General features: G+C 37.0%; 1 protein-coding gene across 2 annotated transcripts in view; it reads right to left on the bottom strand.

The window, feature by feature from the left end:
- Window positions 1–4,500: 4,500 nt before the first annotated feature.
- The window catches only part of LOC124165338 (adipokinetic hormone/corazonin-related peptide receptor variant I-like), a 60,930-nt gene continuing 38,603 nt past the window's right edge, over window positions 4,501–26,827 (bottom strand). The window contains exons 4-7 of one of the 2 annotated variants that reach the window (XM_046542695.1): window positions 26,262–26,492; window positions 24,374–24,578; window positions 21,881–22,010; window positions 4,501–7,486 (exon numbers count right to left, since the gene is read on the bottom strand). In XM_046542695.1, coding sequence (XP_046398651.1) covers window positions 7,090–7,486; window positions 21,881–22,010; window positions 24,374–24,578; window positions 26,262–26,492 — 963 coding nt within the window. In that variant the 3' untranslated portion in view covers window positions 4,501–7,089. The remainder of the gene's footprint in view (window positions 7,487–21,880; window positions 22,011–24,373; window positions 24,579–26,261; window positions 26,493–26,827) is intronic. The other variant, XM_046542696.1, reaches the window with a different exon arrangement.

Below are 26,827 nucleotides of genomic sequence, written 5' to 3'. Positions count from 1 at the left end.
TTCCTTCAAGCACTTCCCTTTTCAATTCATTATAAGGCCTACTCCATTTCATTCTACCATAAAGTCCTATTATCTTCCTTTCTCTCCCTCGTTTATCTAACATTCTACCCTCTAACACCGTTTTCAGTATCCCCTCCTCGCTAAGCACTCACTTCATACATACCTTCTGTCTCCTCCGTAACTCATCTAAACGCTGCCTCTCCTCACCCACCATGTCCAGCACTTCGTCGTTACTCCTCCTCTCCGTGCACTTTATCTATACCTACCCATTAATCTTCCTTTAACAAATACGAAAATTTGTATGCAGATTCTTCCTTTGGTGTCAAATAAACTTAATTTATCAGGACATGCGGGTGAATCCATAATAGTTTTTTTTTAATGATTCGATGATATGAGGCCATTTTTTTTATGTCATAAATTATTTTTAGACGCTTCAGTCAGCAGGGGGTCGTCGTTCTTAGCGATGATATTGCTTTCATAAAATTTAAGGTGAATAATAATATTCCATAAAAGACGCCTCTGCAATCGACAGTTGATATCTGGTCGTTAAATTTCTCCGCCATTCTTTCTTTCCACTAAGTCACGTCGATTCAACGGAGAAAAGAATTTTCCTTTGAATGAAATTGGCATATTAGTGGACTATTTTTCCTCTTTTTTTGTGGGTGCCATATTATTTCTATGTTTGCCATTAAATGATAGGGTGGCATTGTCATTTTGTGAGGGATAACCTATATAAGTTCGCAGATGTTGTACCAAAATTGATGTTTTCCTGTTTACGTTATTGTAAAGCCCTGAAAGGCTTTGATTACTCATCTGGCTATTATTCTTTATCTTCAGAATTATCTTAAGAGGTTTATGGAGGTCGAGGTGATCAAATGCTCGTCAACAAGTATCCAAGGACTTAGTCGATTTAAAGTACTTCATATTTCAAGCTGTTTCGTATGTATTGTGTTTTCAGGCTGAATTCTAGTATGCTAATGAAAATTAGTCAATTTTAGTGAAAATTTTCTAGGCCAATCGGTTTTATTAACTGTCCAATATGACTAACCGTTTTTGAACGAGAAAACCATTCGCATAATTGATTAGCTCGTTAACAAAATAAATCGGTGAATAACGATAAATATCAAATAATCATCAAAAAGCGTTGGAAAGAGAGGTTTTTTTTATTAGATTCATGCTTTTTAACAAAGGTAGAGGTTTTAAAAACCCCAAAGTCTAAAATTTTCACTTGTGATGGATGTATCACTCGATGTTTTTATCATGTTATATTTTCCGTAATATAAATGGCATGCGGATTCATTAATGAATATTCATTAATTTTTAATCAGCATTTCGTTCTGTAGGCAAATTATCACAGCAAAATAGTAAACTTTGCCTCAATAAGTTTAAAAATTTTTTCCCAATTCTAATGTTCTATTGAATTATAATTATTTGAGATGATTTTAACCGTGGATAAATTGTCAGTAAAAATATCATTGCCGGAAATGAAAACGAGAATGATTTTCGGTGGGTTTTTTCCCAGTTAATTGTGATATATGTCATATACTCTTAAATACTTATGATAAGCTTTTGATCTTGCTAAAGAAGTGCTCGTTAATTTATAGCTGTAGTCATACTTTAAGGCTTCTGAGAGTATAAGAATGCCTAAGCACATCATGAGATTAGTATCGTTTTGGACTGCTTCAAAGTAAGTTAGGTGAAATTTTTATAGCTCTTTGAGACCACCTTTGGAGTACCTTTTAGATCACTAACTTTTGTACGTGCAGGCATGCGCGTATTCTAACCCATTGAAGCCAGCTCAATCTTCCTGTCGATAGTTAGATTAGCCGATTTCCGCCCTCCTTGGCCGTCTGGTTGCACTCATCTGTGCGGAGAAAGAAAGGCTTTTGAGGAAACGCTGCACACTTGATTCATGAATGAGAGAGATGGCTATTTTCCGCAAATTTATCTAACAAAGCACAACGTGTTTCAACCCTCAGGTCATTGGCAAGTTCGAGGGGGTATTTTTTCAACCTCCGATCGCTCGGCAAAAACACTACACAAGCGACAGGCGGGTACTGTGCGGATATGGCAACTGCGCATCTTCTGCACTACCCGTTCAAGTCATTTCTGACCGTAAATTGTTAGTTTAAGGTTAGCAGCAAACTCATTAACTACACGGTCTCAATTGATTCTTCCGCCAAGTGAGCACTGCGGAGCGGTAGCCAGAAAACTCGCGGAATGGCTTCACAGCATTGACATATTGTGCACCTTTGTGCCGATAAAAGAAAATTTTTGCGTTAATTCAGCTGCTCAGTGTGAAACATTTCGCCCATTCCCATTCGAAACAAAAGAAGATACATGCTGACTTCTGGAAGTGTTCTGATCCATGACAAAGCGCGTCATCTTAGCGCTAATAAAGCCCAACGGCTCCTTAAGTAATTTCAATGGGACCTTTTCGATCACCCGACGTGCAATGTCGACATGGTACCGTGTGACTTCCATCTTAACGCTGAAATGGAGATTTGGCTAGGAGGGAAGCGTTTTCAAACTGGCGATGAGCATCAGGACAAAGGCAAAATTCATTGGAAGCCAATGGCGGCAATATGTAATTAAGAAGGTATACTGAAGCTTTTCCACAGGCAAGACCAATTTTTCAATCGCCGAGGCGATTAAGTCGAAAGTACACTATAAGTGTGCTCAATGTATAGCAATGAAATAATTATCAATCAATCACTTCGTCTTGTGTTCATGAACGGCAATCTTGAAAAAAACGGCCCTCGTACAATAAGAGTTAAATATTTAAAAAAAATAAAGAATATCAAATAAATTTGTAAAAAATGGCCATCTCTCTTATTCATTAATCAGGATTACATGCCACCATATATCGCCTGCCTCAATAACTTTTAACTGCGCAATTTTCTGATGTCATACTGTAACAAGTATGTTGTCAAGGTTATATTCACCTAATCCACCTATTAGTTTATTTTTGAATGCAGTAAAAATAAGCCCACTTACTGGAAGAGAAGGATGCTTAACGGATTTTCAATACAGAAGCAAACTATCTGAAAATAAGACTGTCATTGTACGAATGCGGATGAATTTTTTGTTATGCGTAGAATTTTTATGGCCGTGCGATGTGCATGGTATAATAATATAACTAAAGGCATCGAAAATGTGAATTTAACAGTCCATCATCAAAAATCATGCTTCCCTTGAAGATTTAATCCTTTTTATCTAGTTCAGAGATAGAAAATCATATAATAATCATACTGTAATAATCATGAAAAAGAACGTTTTTCTCACGACAATTTGTCAATATTCTGTAGCGTAAACAAATTGTTTGTGATGATTTTCCATAATTCTCCTTCCTTTAAATGATCGTAGCGCTGCCATTGGATATTGGTGGCCATTTTTAAAACTAATCTCCCTATTTAAGTTAAAATCCCAATTAACATCGAGATACATAACTATATCTTGATAAAAGTGTTTCAATATTGCTATGTTATATGCTAATGAGTTGTGCTGAAATTTCAGCTTGATAGGTAATCGGAAAGGGGTTAAAATTGAATTGCTTTAATCAGTTTGTTTTAAGTGGCCGCTAAGAAAACTATTGAAAAATGTAGGGTGATTGTTGTAAAAATTCAACGGTGGCAATAGGACTTACTTCATGATATCCGATAAAAAAGTCAAGACCACAGATTAAGATAGCTCAACTTACGCTAGAAAAGTTCCCGAAGAGTAGATCACGTCATAATGCACAGCGATTACGCGAGGGAGGTAATAGAAAGAAAAGTGAGAGAAAAGTTCTCTGAAGAAGGTGATTAGAACTTCCGGCATATAAAGACAGACCCTGGGAAGGATAAAATGAGGAAATTGAAGAAATTAGCTTGAGAAAGGAGAATATGTATTACCGCTGTACAGCATTCTTAGAATTCACATACTATGAATTAGTTAAAATAATTGGCGAGTTGTATTTTTCTTTTCATGGCAATTGGGTACAATATTAACTCAGTCTTCAATATTTTATCTAGAGTAATTAAGTTATTAGTTATATTTGGGCAATGGAAATAATATTGCCGATTCACTAAATTGCGTGTATCTTTAGGTTTCGTAGTGCATTACAAATAGAATTAATATTTTTTGTATTAAAAGTCATTGGAACTGCGGCACTGAAATAATAAAAAAAATACTTTGAGCGCTATTCCGAGTTACCTTTACTTATAATATAGATACCTTGTGCAAAAAATAACGAAGAAGTGTTATAGGTATCAGAAGGAGAACTTTGTGTTCACAATTATCGGGTGAGAAGTAATTTGCCAGCTTACCTGGTGTTTCATACCTCAAAGAAAGTGCACAGTTATGATTTCTGTCTACTTATTCAATCATTGCAGTGGTTGGAGAGGATTTTCGTTTCCGAGTTTAGTGAGAAACAGCTGTAGAAAGCTTCACTGCCTCGTCATTTCGAGGTTAAGATTAATTTGTGGCAATCCCTTCCGCTAAATGAGAAATAAATTATGGTTTTACTCGGTGAAAAATAATTTATTGAACTTAAAATATTATTTAACCTCAGTCCTAAATTAGGATAGTCTTATTTGTGTGGGTGGCCATGATTCGCAAGAAAACACTCTTGCTTCCACCCTCAAAAATTGCGTTTTTGGTCCCATATTGTTCACTTCATCGCACAATGAGGATCACGTCTATATTCGTACCTTCATTATTGTGATTCTGGCACCACATTTCCGTTTCTATTGAAGTCTCAACTTCAGGAGTCACTTCCGCTCGGAAATAGTCGACACATGTCGTTACACTTCACTGTTGCATTGCACTGAATGTCTATCCGCCGATTACGAGTTGAATCTGCAAATTTATTGTACGACTAAGGAGTTCACTCTTTCAGAGTTTCTTCTTCACGGTTTTGGCTCAATCGAGTTCGGAATGGGCCTTTCAGTCTTCAATTTTTTCACAAAATATAAGTCTAGCGTTTCTCAGTCGCTTCACCACTCAGTCCTTGGGACACTTAACCACATAATGCATGATCATTGTATACACTTCATTGTTTACAAAAAAGAAGTTACGCGAGCAATCTTCAGGTAAATGCAGGTATGTTTTTTTGACTTACCAAGTGCTACCGATCAGGTTTCGACCTCGACCTCTTCTAGCGGTGCTTTGCTCCATAATCACTTGAGGGAACAGCTTCAGACATTTACACAATAAGCAGTCTTCTAAAAATGTTGAGGATAAATTGTGTATTGCTCCATGTCTCTAAAAATAATACCAAAATTTAATACTTGTTCCCTATTCTTATTATCAATGTAATGTAAGTTCCGGTTTCATTTATCAGGATGAAGTTACTTCGGTGAACCTAGTTGAACCGCGGTTTTTTGATTGGTTATGAAATATATTTACTCTGTTCATAATTGATTAATACAGTAAGTCCATTAGCAAAAATCAAAGTAATTTTTCATGCAGTGACTCAAATTTTGATATATTTTTTTATTCGTGGATTTTATTTTCTGAATTTAGAAGTAAAAAATGGTTTGAGAAGAAAAAGTAACGTAAGTGTTCTCAAAGGGGTTTTATTTTTCCGGTTGTATATTGTTCAGTTTTATGACAAAATGAACGTTACTACCTACTTTCACCGTTAGACCAAAAGAACCCAATGCAAAAATATAATATGAATGAATAATATGAACCTCATGGTTATAAGCTATTTCCCATAATCCGCATCCCAACTGATTGACCTAAGTAAAAATCACCACACTACATGCTACCACTGCTTGGTTCCCCTGAGTAATTATCTATTTGAGTGCGTTATAATTGAAATAATTCTGGTAACGAAGCTGATATCCCAACCTGGTGAAGCGAGGAAATTGAGCGAGGCTCAGAGATTCAATCGGTTGTTAACTTCGGCCTAGAAACTTTTTTATCTTAGGAGAACTGATAGAGCAATACATAAAATATACCCGGCACTTCACGCTAATATCTCATACTCCTTCACAATCACATCAAATTCCAAGAGTAATGAGCCTAGACCAATTTGGTCTCGCTCTCATTATCACAATCTAATATCACCTTTATACTGCCAATACCATCCATTTCTTCGATGTTGAAGAGTTTCTGAGATAATATTTGGGAGAAAGTTATAGAAATATGAGAGATAGGTTACTTCTTAGATTGTTTGAAGGTGATAGGAAAGAGGAGCACTCACTTTTCTGACGAGGAGCAACTAGTCCGGGATATTTTTCACTAATTTGTTTCACCGCAATCCTTATTATCCACTCACAGTATTGACCCTCCCTTAGACTTCATAAAGTTCAAAGCCGGTATCTAGTGCGGTAGTGACATCATGATAGATACTTATTAGATGATAACTAAAAGGTATGTTCTTGGAAAAGATCCTGAGATAATTTTATTAGATTGGAGGTTCAACGTTAAAAATTTGTGCTTGAACTGGCGTTTACTTTAGGAAATTTTAGTTCAAATGTAGCTGCGTCACTTTTCCACATGCAACAGCACCCTTTATACCCACTGTTGACCTTCTCAAACACCAAGCCCGCACCAGTATTAATGATTTGTCACTGGCTAAAGCTTTCTCGGGTTGTCAAACGGCTGAGACGATTCATGGTATGTGGAAATTCGGGGTACGCCACTTTCCTCGTTATCAGGGAAACATTCTGGTGCCTTGAGCCTATGAAAGAGGCAAAGGTCTAGTGAACGTACGAACAAAAAACGAAGATACTGCGTAATTTTACCGTAAGATCAAATGGCTCGAATTGCAACTATTTATTGGAACAAATTTTTCCGTTTGCTGTTGCTAGTTCCCATACTCAAGCGCCCTAATTACATCCCATAGTCATCACTGAACAGGTTGCAATCATCATGATGCTACATACTATTACCGAATGTCATGAATCTCATGAAGCGACGGAAAGTAACTAGTAACATCCGATACTACAGACGTGCAGTCTTTCTCATGATATCCTCATGAAGAGAAACGTGGTTTTCTCGAAACTGCAGGTACCGTTGGTCTTCCCACCACACTGGACACCCAGGAAAACTTTCCCCTGTCGATTCGCCGGCATGGCACCAGATGCATCTTCACAATTTTCACTGCTTGATCGCCGGGGTAGGCACCGTTGCTACTGCTTCAGTCGCTCCTTGCTCCATCGTTGGATCTGCCCTGTCCTCAGTCTCCGGTTCTTCGACGATCTTAGTGGAACGCCTTGATGAGAGGGCGGCGCGCACCGACGACGCCGATGATATGCTCGTGCACGTGCTGAGTCTGCCGCGAGTCGCGAATTCGCTCGCGTTGCTCTCCCTGGGGATTGACGGCGTTTGGTGCGTCACCTTCCCGTTGACCGGTGGCTTCCTCTTGCTCTGTCGGGAGAAGTTGAAGAACCCGTAGACCATCGGGTTGACGGCCGAGTTGGTGCATGCGAATACGAAGAAAACCCTCTGGATCTTCTGGTCGACCTCCTTCGCTGACGTGTCGTCGAACCAGTACCTGTTGCCAAAAAAAATATTTATATACTACAGATCTGATTCAGATAAGCATCAGAATTTATAAAGTAAATATCATAAACTATTTTGATGAAATCTTCACGGGAAATCAGCCGAGTCAAGAATGGTATTGCTGCCAACGTTTCAACGTGATTTCCCGTGAAGACTTCATCAACAAGATTCGCCTAGAAAGTACCAGATGCTTCATCATAAACTGTGGTATTGCTGGACAAGAGTTTGATGAATTTGGATACTACAGTTACATATCTGATTCAGACAAACATCACAATTCATGTAGTAAATATCATCAACCATAGTATTTCTGGGGAATATTTTGATGATTGTACTGAACTACGCATCTGAATCAGGCAAAAATCAGAATTGAAGGGGTCGGGTTGAACAACTGCCAACCAACATTTTTGGCCAAACTCAGCTGCCCACACTATTTTGAGGAAAAATATGAACTATTAGCTCCAACTTATTATGCCACTTAACATTTAAATATATAAAGACTTAATACCAATGTGTTAAAATTAAAAAAAAAATTAAAATGATTTTTGGATGTCGCCGAACTTTAAAATGAGCAATTCTCAAAACACTAGAAATAATGGTTGGCACTCGACTGCTTTAATTCATGAAGTAAATATCATCAGCTGTCATTTCCGGGGGAGATTTTGAAAAAATTTTGATACTATAGATATAGATATTTTATCTGATTCAGAAAAATATCAGAATTCATGACGTAAATATTTAACTATGGTATTACTGGGGAATATTTTGAGGAAGGTCATGTGAACACGACGGATAATTGAGATGGTTCGGAGACAGTGTCATATTAAGAAGGGAGGGATGGGCGTAATTTATGGAAAATTTTAAAAGATAGAAATCTTCAAAGTGGCTCCCAAATTAAAGTTATCGTTTCACCAGATTAATAAAAACGTTTAAATTATTATTTATGACCATTTTAATGCCTTTTTTTTAATACACCACGCTTATGACGCATCATTTCTGAGAGTCAATACCACCAAGGGCCTTAACGGAGATTGAGTATTATTGCCACCAATTTATGTTCGAGAAGCAAAATATTGCATTGTAATTATACAAATTTCATGCGGACGAACATCGGAATTGAAATAATTATTTTTATCCCCTTTTATATTTGAGCGGAAAAGTTGTTGGAAAGGAATGTATGCATTATGGAGAAAGGAATTGGGTGAAGATCTGATATTAATTTCACCACTGCTTACGTGAAAAAATGTGCACCATACCCAAATAATTGTATAAAGTAAACATAATATATGTCAGGAGAGTGTAAATATAGCAGAGGTACTTTTATTGATTTGAAATTTATCAAATGCATGATTTGTAAAGATTCGAATGCCAGTCAAGCAGGTTGAGGGAATTATGTAATTTAACTCAAGTAATAAATCTTTGCAAGACACGTTCTCAAACCATTCCTGCTTTATGCAGAAAAATATTGACACAAATTTCACTCCTAATAAAAAAACGATTTAAATAATATTTTTAACCTCTCAGGACTGTTCAGTGAATATACTAAAAATGTGAGTCAACAATAGTATTTCTCAATACATTGAAATTCTGTGTTCATTCCATGATGCTTTATTCAACACTAAAATGTGCTATTTAACGACACATGTTACCGGCCAGTGCAAAATCCACTATTTTGCCACAGTAGTCACTTATATAATCTTGGCGGCATAAATTCTTAACTTTGGCCTTTGTCTAGCTATTCCGCCGCAATTTTTCTTTCTTTTTTTATCGGTAGTTTTTTTTGCATAAAAATATATTCAGATCGAGCTTACGAAGCTGGTTTCATTATGAATTAGCTTGTGTGCTTACTCGTGGTCTTCAAAATTGCACTCATTGCTAATATGACTCTCCCGTAGAGAGCAGATTTGCCCTAGATCAAAAGATATTCCATTTGAATTGCAGTATCATCATCATTTAAATGAGCTTCTTATTGAGTCATTACGGAGGAACGCTTCAATATCCTGAAGTAAAGACCCACGCATGCCAGGCATTAGTTAATCTTTGACCAGCCGGTGTCGTTAAAGGTTAGGTAATCCCGAGGTATGAATCCCTCTTCAACCATTTTAATCACACATTCTCGGTAAACGGTCGAGTTCATTAATGTAACAGCTGAGATGCCTCTGATCTGTTCCTCTGAACCGTAGTCATTTTTTTCAAAATAACACAATCCGCACGTGATTGTGGAAAATCTTTGATGCTCGCGACCGAGACATGTGGGTGAATACGGAGATCATCGTCGATGTATAATCCTAGGAAAACCATGGCAAGGACTTTCTCCTATAGTCGTATCCTATTTTTTCGAAACTCTCGATTTACTCCTGTTTGTCGTATACATAAACTTGAATTGCATTTAATGTATTACGACTTAGCATCGTGAAACTGCGAAATAAGGAATTAAAACTCTCTTTCCACACTCCGTGCGTATATTTTATTCCCGAATTTAGTTCCTGTCAGACTATTCAATAATCAAGGTAGGCCTTACTTGAGTGAATTTTCATTTCTGAAACTTTAATTAATATCAATGAAACCATTGGGAGGTGCCCATTCAAATATGTGGTGTTTTCTTTGAAGGAAATTTTAAAATATCAGCCAAATTGAGGTGCTTATGGGCAGAAGAGTTTTGTGTAAAAAAATCCTTATGCACCCATCAGGCTCTTCTACACTCATTTCTAATAAACCAGTTTTAGGAAAAAGCTACTCTGAATTACCTTGATATTTACTTGTGCCGCACAAAATACTGAAGAAAAGCTATACAAAAGAATCAAAATATTTTCTGCAGCATAATTCTTGAATAAGCGCCCTACTTCAATTACCTTGTGTATGAAATAACTAGCATATCAAGACCATGAATCTTATATTTAGGGAATAGATGTGCATTTACCCAGATATGACGTAAAATCCTGTCTCCGTCACCTTTCCAACAGATGTCCTAAAACGTGGAGTAATTAGGATGAAGTATGAATTAGGACTTTGATTTTGGAAACAATCACGGAATTAATTTAGTAATCCGGGGCTTTATTAATTTACGGACTTTCTAAAAGAATAATTATATAGATTATACGGAAGTCATCACTTGCATTTCTTTCTCATTATTATTTATATCCTATACTTCACAGTAAAATGAAGAACCATGTCGTAGGGGGTAATCACACGTCACTAATCTTGCTATAGCGAGGGCAGTGTCACTTGAATGGTTTACTGCCGTAAGTCGAATATTCTTTAAGATAAAAGTAAAACACAATACCAAAAAGCATGCGTACTAAACTCCGGACTCTTCAATAGCTGAGCACCGAATGAAGCTCTATCTTTATTCTAATGTCCATAGGCAAATGATAGATAGTGATTACCCTGTCACATCGATATGATGTCCTTTTCCGTGAAGGTCATTGCTCACAGCTGGGCGGCTTCGAGACGACTAGTAACCTCCATCGATGAAGCGGATGTGAATTTTTTAACGTATCTCGAAAGGTCGACCTCGGTCTTACGGTTTAGGGTACGAGAATGATGGCAGGAAGATCGAGTTTGTAAGTAAAAGAAGATATAAGTGGAGTTATGCGAAAAGGAAAGACTTCGTAATTCCACTTAATTTATTTGGCCAAAGATGGTTTAGACGTGGATCGTCATCATCAGAAACTACATAGGTATAAACACATAGTGATACACTTACCATTATGTGCCTGGACGAATCAGTTCCATATTTTTAGCTTCTAAAAGGACCTAAAATTTACTATTTTACGAGTCAGTAAATTTTTTTCATAGTTTTAAATGATTTTTTCCCCGATATTTTGATTGTTATACTTCTATTGGAAACTCTTGACGAGAGTGTAAACCAAAAACATATAAGAAGATCACAGGTAATAGAGGAGAGGATTACGTATTGGTGATAGAACAAGTAGAATACGTTTTAGTATATATTATTATTTTAATCGCCCATCAAATGATTTTCTATGTAACGCTCTTTATTTTTCCGGAATGTAATGAAGTTAATGTTCAATTCTACCTCTTATAGGTGAAAATCTCAGCATTTTATCTTTCGTCAATCAACCTATATAGGTAGATTGCTAATCTCTCATAATTGTGCGAAGATAAAGTTGGAAATTGTTGGGATATAAATTATTAATTAGACCGTATTATCTTTATCGGACATGAAAGAGTAGAATAGGTCCTCTCTTTCCATAAAAAGCTTTTTATTTGCCTTTAATTACATTTATTAGTCATATTTGGTTTTCTCATTCACTTGCATCACGGACCGAATTTGGATATTTCATATTTTTATCAAAATTAGAGGCATAATGAAAGGCTAACTAGTCAAAATGATTCATGGAAAGACCCAATTCAAAGAATGAACCTTACAAAGCTCGATCAAATTTTTTGTGTAATTTGGACCACTTAAAGATATTCTGAGGGTGAGCAATCAGAATTGAGTAAAGTAGGTTTTTCTTATATTCAAGAAAGAGATTATTCTAAATGCAAGATAGTGTTTATTTTATCACGAAAAGTTTCTGGATTTATGAATCAACCAAATTTAATAAGGTGAATAAAAAAAGAAAAATGTCATCAGATGCCAAGGGCGAACCCAGGATGAAAACTAGGGGGGGGGGGGGAGGGGGGGGAGGCAGGCCATGGATTTTCAAGCTGTAGGTAAGATTCAAGCATGGAAAAGGTGATTGAAATCAACATTTTAAGGAAACTGTAACAGCTCTTTATTAGTTTTTAAAATTATTTGCTTGAAAAAATAATATTTTCCTTAAAGACATTTGCGATTTTGCTTCTAGGGGGGTCAGCTGCCCTCTCCGGCCCCTCGCTGGGTACGCCCCTGTCATCTGCTGCTATAGTAGCAATGCCTTTCTCTAAATTGACGAGTTATTAATCCATTTATGACTGTATTTCTGCCGTTTTTACCCTTGCTATCATGATTGTAGAACGTTCGCCATGGGTCTAGTGCGATTTTACCGCTAAGAATGGTTGGGTGATCTAAAGACGATGTTTTCTTTATATTAAAATTAATATTTTCCATCAAAAGCTTTTTATCGGAATTCTATGATTAAAACGTTCAATTCTGCGTCTTTCAGGAGAAAATCTCAGAACTTCTCATGACGGTTCTCGGGAACAATTTATGAGTCATAGTTGGTTTTATCCTTCTCTTGCATCACCGACCAAATTGGGAGATAAAACCAATATACATTTGAATGATTCCTTAAGCAAGATAAGATTGATAAATAAGTGTCAATTTGACATTTACTCAGGTGTCATACCGGATAAAAGTATCGCATTTAGTATTATCAAGATGGTGAACTTATTCAGCGATTGGTTATTTTGGTGGGACACGAAAAACCTCGATAGTCCGCCAGAAAAAGCAGAATGTGCACCTAAAATTGCCTTTTAATTGACTTGTAATCCTGAATATGATTGGTTAATAACCCTGCTAAATGTTTTCAAAGGCCTAAAACACGTTGAATTCTCCTGTTTCATCGAGTTAATGTAGCTAACTTTCTGCTTTCTACTGCGAGTATAAGTGGAATATCTTTAGCTCAAAAAGTAGGGAAAGAAACTTTTACTAGCTTGAGAATTTTCTTCGGCATCCCCGTGCTTCTGTACACAGTGGTACAATCTTACAGTGAACACAGGTACACTTTAAGATTGTACCGCTTTCAGCAATATTCTCGGCTTCGCATGTGCCTCATTTAAGATATTGATTTCAATGCCTTCTCATTCACCTGTGAACCTATCAAAACAGATTAGTAATCTCCAATAATTGTAAAATAAAAAGGTGACTTTATAAAACAGATGAGGAGACAGTTTGCTACGCTTAGGAAATGAATATAATTTGATAATAGGGGCGAATATACGCTGATATCTGTATGCGAAACTTCGGATGAACTTACTTTGGCTAGAAAGTAACTCCAAAAAATAATAATTAATCATCAGAGAAGAGGATATCATTTATGAATGATAATATCGAATTCAAATAAGAACGAAAAAATCTTTTTTAATATAATTTTTTATCTACTTAAAATCGTATTTTAATATAAATGTAAAATGTAAAAAATAATGCTAAGTAATATTAAACCTTGAAATATCCTCAAATAAATACCACTATTTGGAACTATTGCCTAAACTTATTACCAATAGCATAACAATCTTAGCAGTGACGATATTATATATTTTTGGGAAATAGGGGAAAGATCATTTTAAGGCACTAAGTTAGCTCTAAGAAGGCCGGTACTCGGATAAATGTTTTGGTAAGTATCTTGCTAAATAAATGCTAATTATGAATACCCTTCTAACTCGCAACCCAGCTCACCTCAATATTAGCGTGTTGTCTAAGGTTCGTGGTTACATATTTGGAGGTAGCAATTGGCTTTGACAAAACAGATCGTGCATTTAAGTTTTTTATTCATTCATATTACTTTTTTATGAGGTATTGTATTTTTATGTGCATAATACGACCTAAGTCCATGTGGTTTCCCGTAAGTTGATCTGAGTGACGCACATCAACGAAATTGTTTTTGGATAACATTTTGTTTCAATCAAATAATAAATTAGAGTGTTAAAGTAATACTTAAGGTAAAATTTTAAATGATGGAAAAAAATCGAATTTTAGCATTATTTTGTCATAGTATCTATAGTTTTTCACTTTTTGACGAACTTTTTGAGGTTCTGCCGCACAGCAGATGCTCCACCAGAGCATACGCGGTGAAATACTCATTTAAATAAATACCTTGCCCATTAGTTTCATTTTTATCCGAACACATTTTTAATCGTGTATGGCCGTCGCTTTGTGGCTGTTTGGTTGGAGACAGCGTTAGGCTATGACAAAGATGGTCGTAGATGAAAGTTTTCTATCATTCGTATAAAAATTTTCACACATACCTCATATTTTCATGTAGAATAAAACGATTTAACGTAATGTCCTGTGGCTTTACCTGTACAGCAGTAAAATTGTTCGTGCATGAGATTTTTATTTAATTAAAGAATGAATTGGAGCGTTAAAGTGATATTTTAGTGAAATTTAAGTGAAATTTCCGACTCTTTTTCACTTAATACTTCCGTAGTATCCACAATTTTTTGAGTTTTGTCCTACCATTTCAGATTTTGTCCTACATTATATGCCTCACCAGCAGTGACGCCATGGCAAAATTAGTAGTGCCGGAACGCACTATCCATAACTTATTTCAGAAGTGAAATATTACTCTGTTTTTTTACAAGTTATAATTTACACTTTATTACAATTTTTGTTTTGGTTTCGAATGTATAAATTAGAAGTTTTGAGGCAACAAAATTTGATAAAAATGATGTTTGACGACTATGTATTTTGTTAACCAGAGGCGGAACGGCATTCCGGCGAGTTCCGGCACCGTGACACCCCTGCTCACCAGTACATACCTACCCGATCCATAGTATCGTACATGCATTTTAATACATACCTACCCGGTTAAATACATACTCAATAAATACTCTTACCACCACGATGTTTTTTTTTTTGTTAATCGGAACGCATTCTCATTAATCGTGTATAATCGACAGCGGTTGCGTGAGAGGAGGTATCGATAGGCAGTGACAAAACTGGTCGAGCATAAGAGTTTCCTCTTCTAACATTTTCTCACATATCTCATTTTTTTATCGACATATCACGACTTAAGTCGATTTAATTCTGTTACGTCACCTGGAGATATCGCACAGAAATTTTTGTGTATATAAGTTTTATTTAATTGAAAATATACAACCCTGGTAACTTTTCACTGGAAAATTATTTAATGGCACAAAAGCTCTCCCCGGCGGGGAATAGAACCCCGGTCTTCCGCATGACAGGCGGAGGCCACTGACCACTCTACTACCGGAGACTGGTTAAATAATTTTCCAGTGAAAAGTTACCAGGGTTGTGTATTTTCATTTTAACATGGATAATCACAAAGTAAAAGCCGAATCTATTGATTTCAAGTTTTATTTAATTTGACTAAAAATTGGCGCGTTAAAGTAATACCGTAAGTGAAATTTACTTCTTTATTTCTTTATTCTTTCATTACATCCACAGTTTTTTGAGATTCTACCCCATATTACATGAAGGCGGAGAAGGTATTTGAAGATATTAGCCCCACCAGTACATACCTATTATAATATGTATATAATACATATTTCAATAAATATCATGCCCGCCGTTTTGTTTTTTTATAATCGGAACGCTTTCCTATTAATCGTGTGTGGTCGACAGTTTGTGGCTGCGTGGGAGGAGGAAGCGATATGCTGTGAGCGAAGTCTCATCTCACCCCCGCCACTCTATGCAAGACCACCTCCCACACTGCCTTCTTCCCCTCCCACGCCTCCATTCCGATCAAAGGGGTGACGCAACCAACCGCCGGGTAACGTCCACGAGGTGTGCGGGTGTAGACTGTCAATCTTTGGACTCCCCCACCACCCACCCTGACACCCATAAATACTCCCCTCCTTCGTCCCCCATTCCACGACCCGCTGGATTATCACCCAAACCCCTTCCCCCTCACTTCCCACGCCCTCGGTCACATCAAATGCGCAGAACGATATTGGCCATGGATGGCTTAACTTATGCATCCACCCCCGCGCCTCTGTTATTATTAACACTTCCTCGCTATAATTCTCGCATCTCTTTCTCTCAGTAATTCAACCCGAAGCGAAGGTTGGCTTGGATAGGTGAGGGTAGAGCTCACGCTATACGTTAGATTTGTATGCATAATAATTTCCAGTTCCACTTATAAACACTTTCTCGCGATCATCCTCGTATCTCTTCCTCCCAGTGATTCAACCCGAAGGCTGGTTTGGATAGGTGAGGGTAGAGCTCACTCTGTACGTTAGATTTGTGTGCATAATAATTTGCCAGTACCACTTATTAACACCTTCTCACAATCATCCTCGTATCTATTTCTCTCAGTGATTTAACCCGATGGTTGATTTGGATAGGTGAGGGTAGAGCTCACTATATACGTTAGATTTGTGCTCATAATAATTTGCCAGTACCACTCATTAACACTTTCTCGCAATCATCCTCGTATCTATTTCTCTCAGTGATTTAACCCGATGGTTGATTTGGATAGGTGAGGGTAGAGCTCACTATATACGTTAGATTTGTGCTCATAATAATTTGCCAGTTCCACTTATAAACACTTTCTCGCGATCATCCTCGTATCTCTTCCTCCCAGTGATTCAACCCGAAGGCTGGTTTGGATAGGTGAGGGTAGAGCTCACTCTGTACGTTAGATTTGTGTGCATAATAAATTGCCAGTACCACTTATTAACACTTTCTCGCAATCATCCTCGTATCTCATTCTCTCTAAGATTCAACCCGAAAGTTGGTTTGGATAGGTGAGGGCAGAGCTCACTCTATACATTAGAATTGTGTGCATAATAATTTGGCAATACCACTTACTATCACTTTCTCGCAAACATCCTCGTATCTCTTTCTCTCAGTGATTCAACTCAAAGGTTGGTTTGGATTGGTAAGGGTAGAGCTCACTCTATACGGTGCATTTTTCTACGCTATAATTTACTAGTTCCTATTTTAATATCTTCAACCTTCTTGGATATTTTATAGGCTCCTGTGTTATTTCTTTTACCTATTCATTTGTTACCATACTACCGAAATACCTCTATATTCGCCTTTTAAATTAGGTTTTTGTTACCAACTAGCAAACGTTCACTATCATCTTAACATGATATGGGAAACCAACTCAGGCGGGACTCGAACCCGCGGCCTTCGGTTTAACATGCGAGGATATTACCACGCCGCCAACGAGGCAGGTAAATTTAATTTTTTTGTTTGCTCGAGGCAGTTAATTTGTTGTGGTCCTCGTGTATCTGTTGGTATTTGCTCTTTTAAATATTAAATAATTTCGTAATTCAAGATTTCGCTTCTTGATGATGGCTCGCTTTCACACGGTTCCTTCAGTAAACGAAATTATGCGTGTTCCACTGGAAAACTTAGCGTCTAGCCGTGGAAGCTTCGAAACGCGTAGCATCAGTAAACTAAAGTTTCATAAGTTTGATGTTGGAAATTATTGACGGCAACCAACACTTTATTATATTTAATGTACCTTTTTTATCTGTTAAAGTTGGCCTAAATGGAGAAATTATCGAATTAGCCGGGCCTTTCCATTCTCCAAAATTCATCTCCCCTCTTCTACTCAAAGTAACGATAACCTTCTTCCGTATATTTCCCTTCTAACCTTACCCCATCCACTCTTCCCCCGCTCTTCTAGCGCCCCCTACTCAAGTGTGGAGAATGATAATGGTCTCGGATGGCTTAGCTCATCATCCACCCGCACATGTGTAATTTTATAATCAGCCAGCTGCGTATTAATCTGCTTGATAAACGACGTTTTTCACTAGCTTTCGAAAGCATTTTTGAAAAATATAACGTAAAATCCTGCTGCTAAACCTTTTAGCTAATAAATAGCTCAAGTATGATAATCATATCTTAGATAATAAACTGGCATAAAATTTTCAAATTAAACGGACAGTTTTTGATGAGATGTAGTTTAACCGAACCGTCGCGTCGTCAACAAACGGAATCTTTCATGTTCCACCGGAAAACTTCATTCACTGACTCTACGCGTTTCGACGCTTTCAAGCCATTTTCTGGAACTTAATTAATGAACTAAATTTTCATATGATACTTGAGGGAAATTTCTCATTTCTACTCATTTATATGGCCGGAACGGCACGACAACGGAACAGCCGTAATGCTCTCCCGGCTATTAAATCCGTTCACGTCGAACGGCCATTTGGTACATGCCGCGCGAATCTGAAGTTTCATCAGTCGTCGGACTTCCTGTATTTCTTTCATGCGAGCATACGAGTTGAGCAGTGGAAGAGAAGCTCTTCCGCTGATTAATGAAATATTATCCTCTCCACCATGTCTTTTTTGATCGAAGTTGGACCCAGAACAGATCTTAAATGAAGTATTTCTCTTCTCCATATTGCCTCCCATGTATATGCTGCCTTTTGCATCGCGTCTCAGCTGATGCGGCAGCTGATATACGAGTCCAAACCCAAATAAACTGTCAATTTCTGACTTAGATCAGGAGAAAAGTTTATACAAAATGAGTTTGATACAATTTATTTGCGCGATTGATGGCCAAAAAGTGCCGCTCTAGGCATTTACAAGGGTTTACATTCTGCCGTTCCGTTACCGTGCCGATCCCTGGCGTGCCGAGCCGAGCTGTGCTGTCAGTTCGTTGCGTGCTTCACGGATTCAATGGAGTATGGGGGTAATTTTTTAAATTTAACATTCGAACTTTTTTGTCCCATGAAATAAATATATTGACAAAGATGGATGCCATATTTTATTCACTTTTAGACAATGTATACCTTTATTCCGTAAGTATTTTGATTGTTTTATTTGGGTAAATCTTGCGTTACACTTACGACCCTTAAGGTTTCAGTAATCATCATAGGCGGATCTAGGGGGGGTACGGCGGCACGTGCAGCCCTGGCCCTTAAAAATATACAAGATTTTTAATACGGTCCCGTTATCATTGCGTTCGTTTTGCATTACGAGGTATCCTTGTGCCCCCCTCCCCCCAGAACAAAATCCTGGATACGGCCTTGCTTCTGAAGGATCTAAGGTTTTCCCGGCGAATAGACTGGAGGAAGAGTTCTCGGGTTTCCAGCCGGGTTCAAGGGTTTTTCTGCACCGACGTTTCGAAGGCTAAGTCTGCCATCGTCTTCAGGGTGAAAAAAGGGTCAGGGTTTTTTCACCCTGAAGACGATGGCAGACTTAGCCTTCGAAACGTCGGTGCAGAAAAGCCCTTGGACCCGGCTGGAAACCCAAGAACTCTTCCTCCGGCCTTGCTTCTGCCCACCCCCCAGAAAAAAATCGTGGATCCGCCCCTGGTAATCATCTTTAGGTTTATGGAAGTCGGTAGTATATTTATAAATAATTAATAATCAGGGTTGCAGACGAAAATCAAGCAATCGACACGGAATGCAATGAAAAAACAATAGTTGGAGTAATTCTTGCTTTTTAATTTAACCTTAGAAGTTTTTCGCGTTTCGTTAAAAATGCCCTATCTTTAAAAACTACCATTTTGAAAATTTTAGACTCATTAATTTCTTAAGCATACCTGAGTTCATATCAAAGACTCCTCTTTATTTATCTTATCTTGCGTGAGGATCAATGAAACGTAATTTGGTTCTATCGCCCAATTTGATCAGTGATGCAAGTGAAGATATCAACCAGCTATGACTTTTGTACATGTTCATTGTTATTCACTGTACTCGACTCCTGATGTTACCTCCTACACAACAAGTAAGTGAATGCACTGTATTCAGAGTGAAGAAAAAATTTACATTCCTTTTAAATTTAAATGATGTTATAATTTTCATAAGTTTTTCGTGGAAATAAAAAGAGTAAATTGCATTAGTCGTTAAGTTTTCGTTGGTTATAAAGCTAGTTATAATTGCCTAGTAATTGGTCTTATGCGGAAAATGGCTGGTATTTAGTTATAAATGGTTATGATAGCGATCTCACTGATGGATAATACCTAAGGAATTTGAGGTCAAGAGGGTGAACACTATATTTTCCATTACACAGGCAGCAAACGTAGTGAGAGCAAGGGTAAAAGTACAGAAGTTCAAAGTCGTGTTTTTAATGTGTTCTGGTGACACAACGGAGAGAAATAGTCACACTCACAGATAAGAAATGGCAGTTGTAGGCAAGAGTAAAGAAATCAATTGACAATGATATATGCCTTATTTTTTGCGATTTGAGTCAATGTATACCTTAATTCAGTAATTATTCAAATTAATTGATTGAAGTATATATTGCGTTACGCTTACGGCCTCTGTATATGGAAACATATGCCCTATGATTATCCGTTGGTTTCTGGAAACTCGTACCGGTCTTAACGAACCTAATTTACGACCCTTTCTGTAAACCAGCATTATTTCACACTCATAAGCCTCTTGTATTTTTATCATTCTTTCATTTGAATTTAATCATTTTAATGTGTAATTGTTCATGAAAACTCTGATTATTTTCTTTTTGTTCACAATTTTAGTTTTAAATTCGCCAACTTATACCGTTTTCGGTTAAGAACATTTAGTGAACATATTTTAAAGCGCTGAGAAAAGTTTCTTGAATCGTGATGGTATTTCTACTTCATTTGTATTTTTGCGCTAGTGCTCTGAAGAGTGAGATAAAAAAGAGAAGGGTTCTGAAAATCTAAATGAGAAGACTGGAAAACTAAGTTGGCTACCTTATTAGTCATGATGGCCTGATGGAGACTGTCGTAGAAGGACAGGTGGAAGGGAAGAAGGGCAAGGGATTGCCCCGAATGAGTTACATAGGACACGTTATAAAGGATGTAAAAGAGAAGGAATACGAAAAGAAACATTCAAGTTCCTGATATGTTGAAATGGTAGAAAATTTCCCGAGAAAAAAAGGTCGAACATCACTTCAGTGCATATGTCCTAGCGATTTTCTCCGCGGGCCTGTCTGTGACGTAGTTTTAGCAGCCTTATCTTTCATTGAAGTTTCCGTGGTTTAGAGACTTTGAAACACGGGTTTTCAAATATCGTAAACTAATGAGATTTAATCTTATAGATAGCCTGGGCTCGCCTAGGAGTCGCATTTCTTAAAGGGTGAGGTGAATATCTGTTTGCAACGTGTCACTTAAGGTGTTACTGTACGGGAAATTCTCCATATTGCAAATGGATAATATGCATCAAAAGTTACAGGCTGTGATGCATTTGTATTCATTTATTAATCCAATATCTGATTCAGTCCTTACTTTGAATTCCATTGCTTTAAACGTCAACAAGGACTTTCTAGGTTTTTTGTTATTTCAGTTCAATTTTAGCTTACGATTTCTGCCTCATAAATGTTAACAAATGCAAACTGTCGCTAGATTATTTGTGTAGCTGTTAAAAGAACTTTATCCGTTACGATATCCTCATTAACAATGATTTAACTACGAAGGCAAATAAGTTCCTATTTTCTACTTCCCATTTTTCAAAATATTATTATAATTATTAAAAGATAAATAAGGACGCAATTTCACGTCAAAATTTAATATTCTCTCTCAAACCAGAGGATTTGAAAATATTTCTTTTATCCTTCAAGAATTCCTTTTTTATCGAGTTCAACCATAATGAATTGTAATATCTTTCTTAAACTCTTTTGTGTCGATAATAGTGGCGAGGTATATTTTTTTAACTACGGCGATTGCAGTTAACTTGGAAGTGTGAACTCAATTTAATAGTTCATTAGATTATCGTGTAAAAGTTAAGTTAAGTAAAAAATCGCATCCTCAAAGGCCATAAAGCTTCTGAGGCTCAGTGAAAATTTCGTTTAAATTTGCATAAGATTACTCACCAGAACGACATGACGTTGTACGGAGTCCAGCACACAAAAAACACGATGACTGTCACAAATGTCATTTGGAGCGTCCTTATTTTTGCTCTGCATATGTTTCCTGAACTGGAACGTCGCATCTGATGTTCTGCTGTTGGAAAAAATATTCAACGAATTAATTAAAAAGCAGTGTAAAGTGTGTGAAAGTAAGACCTATATCTAAGTAGTTAATTTCTATAGCCGTGTATATTTAAAACCATTTGTATATCTAAATCACTATGACGACAGCAATATAGGTTTCCCGTCCTATTGAATAGGGGAAAGGAAGCTTAAACTATTTTAAAAATCAATGTACATGTAGTGTCCCTTTGATTATGGCTCAGTTGCCTTTTAAAATACATTATTGTGCGGTAGATAGCATGAAGACTTCATGTCATGCTTGGACGTGTCGTTAATGACTTAAAATATTTTTTTTAAATGAATAAAAATATAATAGCTCTATCAATTACCAGCAAGATTTTTATAGCATTCAGATGATTCTGCTAGTGTAACTGTCACGACTAACTGGAATTTATCTAAAGGACTGACTAAAAGCATCAGTAATGCAGCTCATGGACTTTAGGTGAACCCGATTATAAATGATTTATTTTACTATTTTATGACAATAATAATCTGGAAAGACGATACAGCGCAACATGTAAATAAAACCAGCAACATTTTCACTTATGTGCAAGAAACTAGATTTTAACTGAGACTGATTTCCCTTTTCGCATCATATTATCTGTACTACTCACCTACTCAATATTTATTTTATAAGCCTTTTATGTACTCTAAAAGACTTAAGTATTAAGCCAGATTTACAGATTCTGGAGTACATCTATTTAATCCGGTGATTCCTTTTGCACTTTGAGCCTTTTAAGCAAGTACGTTACATCTTTTTCGCAGAGAATTATCAGTATAAGTTTCGATTCATCCTGCAAACAAAATTTTCATTATAATAGTATATTTATCGGAAGAAACTGACTTCGTTCTTATCAGTTGATTGCTAGGTGATTTTTTTATACCTTACGTAAGTGCTTTCCAACAAGTAATACTGATACATAACTCGATAAATTGATTGGTACGTTAGGAAGATATCAATGACACGTGCATCTTCACACCTCCGATAAAAAGATTAGATCTTTTCTCGTCTTGCTCCGAATAATGAGTTAATACGCAGCTATAAGGTGTTTAGAGACTCGAAGTAAATAGTCTCGTACTCCTTAGATAAAGTAAGAAAACAATGGTTAAAATTGTGTTGGCATTGTATAGGTTCATAAAATTATTATTTAGCGGCGATGTTGAAATAATAATCTTAATGGTCATACTAAAGTAGTCCTGAAGTTTGCTCCACGATGATTTCTAGAGCTACCTGCATTCCTCTGAAGTAGCTCTCAAAGTGATTCAGAGTTCCTATACACCCTGAAACATCAATATTATAGCTTAAGTTTGAAATAAGTGATGCGCAAGGGAAAAATATGGGATTAGGCCAGTGAAGCTGAAGTTATGCGTCCACCAGAAGTATTGTAGGACACCCGGACCATGGAAATCTATAGCACTTACTCGCCAAACTGCAAATTCATGATGCAAATTTATTCAAATTCGTGATAGCCGACTTATAGGAAAAAGTAGCGAAATGTCAAATCGAAATCGTGACGAAAAATTATTTTCGTGACACCGTGATGTACCGTAGGTAATGGACTAGTGATGTATCGCATCCTCATGGGCCAAAAAGCTTTTGAGACTCATTAAAATTTCGTTTAAATGTATTTTTTTAAATTAAGTTTTCGTATATCAAAATAATATCCCTCACAGGACGCTATCTATTCATTCTTCTAAAGAACTAACGGCACTCTGCCGTACGCACTGTGTAACAATTGAGTTGAATTTATTTTTTCCAGATTAATTAAATTCAGTAATTCTTCTCGGGTTTTACACCCGTTTAATTCAGTCGAACTGGCTGATGGTCTGGTAAACGACTTGTCCTCCATTCTCAAGACGTGTTTCGTGCCTGAATGTTCAAATTCACACTGAATTTGGGCAGTAATTTTTGGAGTCTAGGTAACAAAACTCTTTACGCTTCGTCATTAATGCCAGTATACCTTATTAATTTTTCAATTAGTCGGCCTAAAGACTGTTTGGATCGCAGAAGCATCTGTGGACAACTTTGCCTTGTACATATGTATTAAAATAAATAAAAATCTAAATCATCTAAATGAATATAAGACACGGTCTCAGGCGTTACTTATTGGAATTGCTCCATTATAGAATAAAATAAAATAACTTTGTTTTTTTCCTCTCTCTATTTTAAATAGTACGACCCGGGTTCCAATATTAGCTAACCCAAGAGCAAGCCACCCATCGAATTGTACCTGATGATAGCATTAGATGCTGAAACCCGGGTCGTGCTTTTTAAAATAAAGTGTGGAATAAAACAAAGTTATTTCATTTTATTCCATCTAAATGAATACTCACGTTCTGTTTCGGCACTCTTCTTGCTGAGTTCGTTGAATATCGATGTATAGCAGAAGGATATGACGATCAAGGGGATGATGTAGAAGCCTGCAGAACCGCATATGCTATACGTGAGCTCCAGTTCCCGCGATGGAAACGAATGAAAAGTTACGCATTGCGTGAAGTCCTCGAAATCCGGATGGACTTCTACGTGGAACACTATTGCCTGTGGAAGGAAAAAAAACAATATTTGGTATATTATTTTAAGCTCGAATCGGAAATGCAGAAATTATGGTTGGTTGATTGATAAAGTATTTTCCATGGGAATTTGCTAGTGTATGATAATAATTTTCTTGGATTTAACGAATTTCCGCTTTCAACCTTATTTATGTCCAAGAGTTGAAACAGGCCGCGTGTCTTTTTCTTAAAATTGAAAGGAATAACTAAGATATTTCCCTTACGTCAGGGTAAAACAATCGAATATAATGAACAGGAATTCAAATTATCTATTATTACTATCAGCAGTAATTTCGTTAGCGTGGTTTCACACTTGGTTATTACTTTTGTCGTATTTATATTTTATGTTCATTAAATTTTAGTATCGTTCCATATTCTTTTCAAAACTCCATATTCTTTTCTAAGCAAAAATTCAATCATTATTTGTAAATTCATGTTTAATATCGCAAATATTTAGTTATTGTGCTAATTACTACCTCCATGTAGGAGGTAAGATCGTGTTTGTAGTATTCAGAACAAATTATCTCCACTTAAGTTATTGAATAATAATTTTCCATCATCGGTGGCACGAAATGAGCTTAGCAAACAAATTGATGGTGCAGAGAATGTGGACAATTGAATTCAATTTATCACTTTTCCTGTTATTTGAGCCGACTGTGGTGCTATTTTCATCTAACGTGATTTGACGTCAACTTCACCAATCATTTGTTAATAGCTCCAGTATTTATTGCTAACTGGGATCATTGTCATTTATGCCGCTATTCTTAAGATATAATGAACATTATATCGTTTTTTGTCAAAAAGACGCATCGATATGCTTCTTTGAGACTCAAGAGTAAATAGTATCTTACCCTGAGATTTAGTAAGAATATAAGTGAAAATTGTGTTTGCAATTTATAGATTCGGATAAAGTCTTTTTAAGCAGCAATGATCAGAGAATAGGCTTTTCAGTACAATAATGAAATACTACTGGACTTTTTCTATAGCTAATTTACTGGATTCTTTCTATAGCTAATTTTATTCCTTTGAATTCGCTCCAAGGTTCTTATACACCCTCAAATATGAGGATAGTAGCAAAAGTGTTAAATAAGCACTGCTTCCGGGAAAGAGACAAAATGCGACGAGTGAAGCTGAAGTTTGCGTCCTTTTGAAATCCAGCAAAAATCTGGCTGGCGGGGGTGTGGCGCATCAGGAAAGGCGTAAGAAAATGTGTAATTTCTTTTCTTAAACAGAATACTGAAAGCTTGTTTTTTACCGTCAGTAAATGTAGGGCAATCACAAGAGTACAGTGAAAACTTCGTGAACATGAGGTAGGGGAATGGGGGGCAAAATTACGCTCCTAACAAACAATTGTACAAATTATGCATTAGGTATAACGTACAATTAAATAAACGCACAAAGCACGTATAAAAATTACGCGGCCCTACAAATTAGATAAACGTTGCGTAAAACTGAAAAATATGAGAAACTCACGTTCTGTCGTTCGTTTTCTTGCACGGAACGCACCCCTGTGTTACATTTGGTCGAGTAAACGAAACTGATTGACTTCAAGTGGCATCATCCAGGTATTTAGAGAAATATTTCGGAAAATGAATCTTGCCCCGTGCGGACTCTTGCCCCTCACTACCATATGCATAGTTTCTGGGACCATCTCTCTCACGGAAGCACTCACCTGCGGCGCGCTGCAGACGGCGCTCATGACCCAGGCGACGATGAGCATCTTTCGGCCCATCTGGTCGGCCTTGCCGACGGAATTGAGGGGCCGCGTGACGGCGAACAGTCGGTCGACGCTGATGCACATGAGCACGAAGCCGGAGAGGAAGAGTCCGAAGGTGCGGAAAAAGGAGAAGAGGCGACAAAGCGTGTCGCCGGCCTCCCATTTCACCGTGTAAGACCAGCCGATCTACGGAGTAGAAATAATGATAATAATTGTGCAAATTTGCATACTTTTTTAATCATTTGTTCCTTTGGAAATGTCAAATTAAATATGTCAATAAGGCCAAATGTCAAAAGTTTTAAGCTTCCTTTTCCAACAAACAACATAAAAAAACCTACTACTATACATGGGCGCCATTTAAATTATTTATTGTAAATTTCACGAATATTACAAAAGAGTCCTCTCCTCAAGTCTGCCTCGGTCTCCAAAAGATCCTCAAGTCGGCCTCTCAATGTGTTGTCCACCACCGCACATTTAAATGGGTTTACAAAAATCCCCACTCGCGTCGGTGATGGACAAAT

This window comes from Ischnura elegans, chromosome 9 (assembly GCF_921293095.1).
Source record: "Ischnura elegans chromosome 9, ioIscEleg1.1, whole genome shotgun sequence".
Lineage (NCBI taxonomy): Eukaryota > Metazoa > Arthropoda > Insecta > Odonata > Coenagrionidae > Ischnura > Ischnura elegans.
Note: the sequence above shows the minus strand (reverse complement) of the source record. Positions and strands in the feature narration are given on the sequence as shown.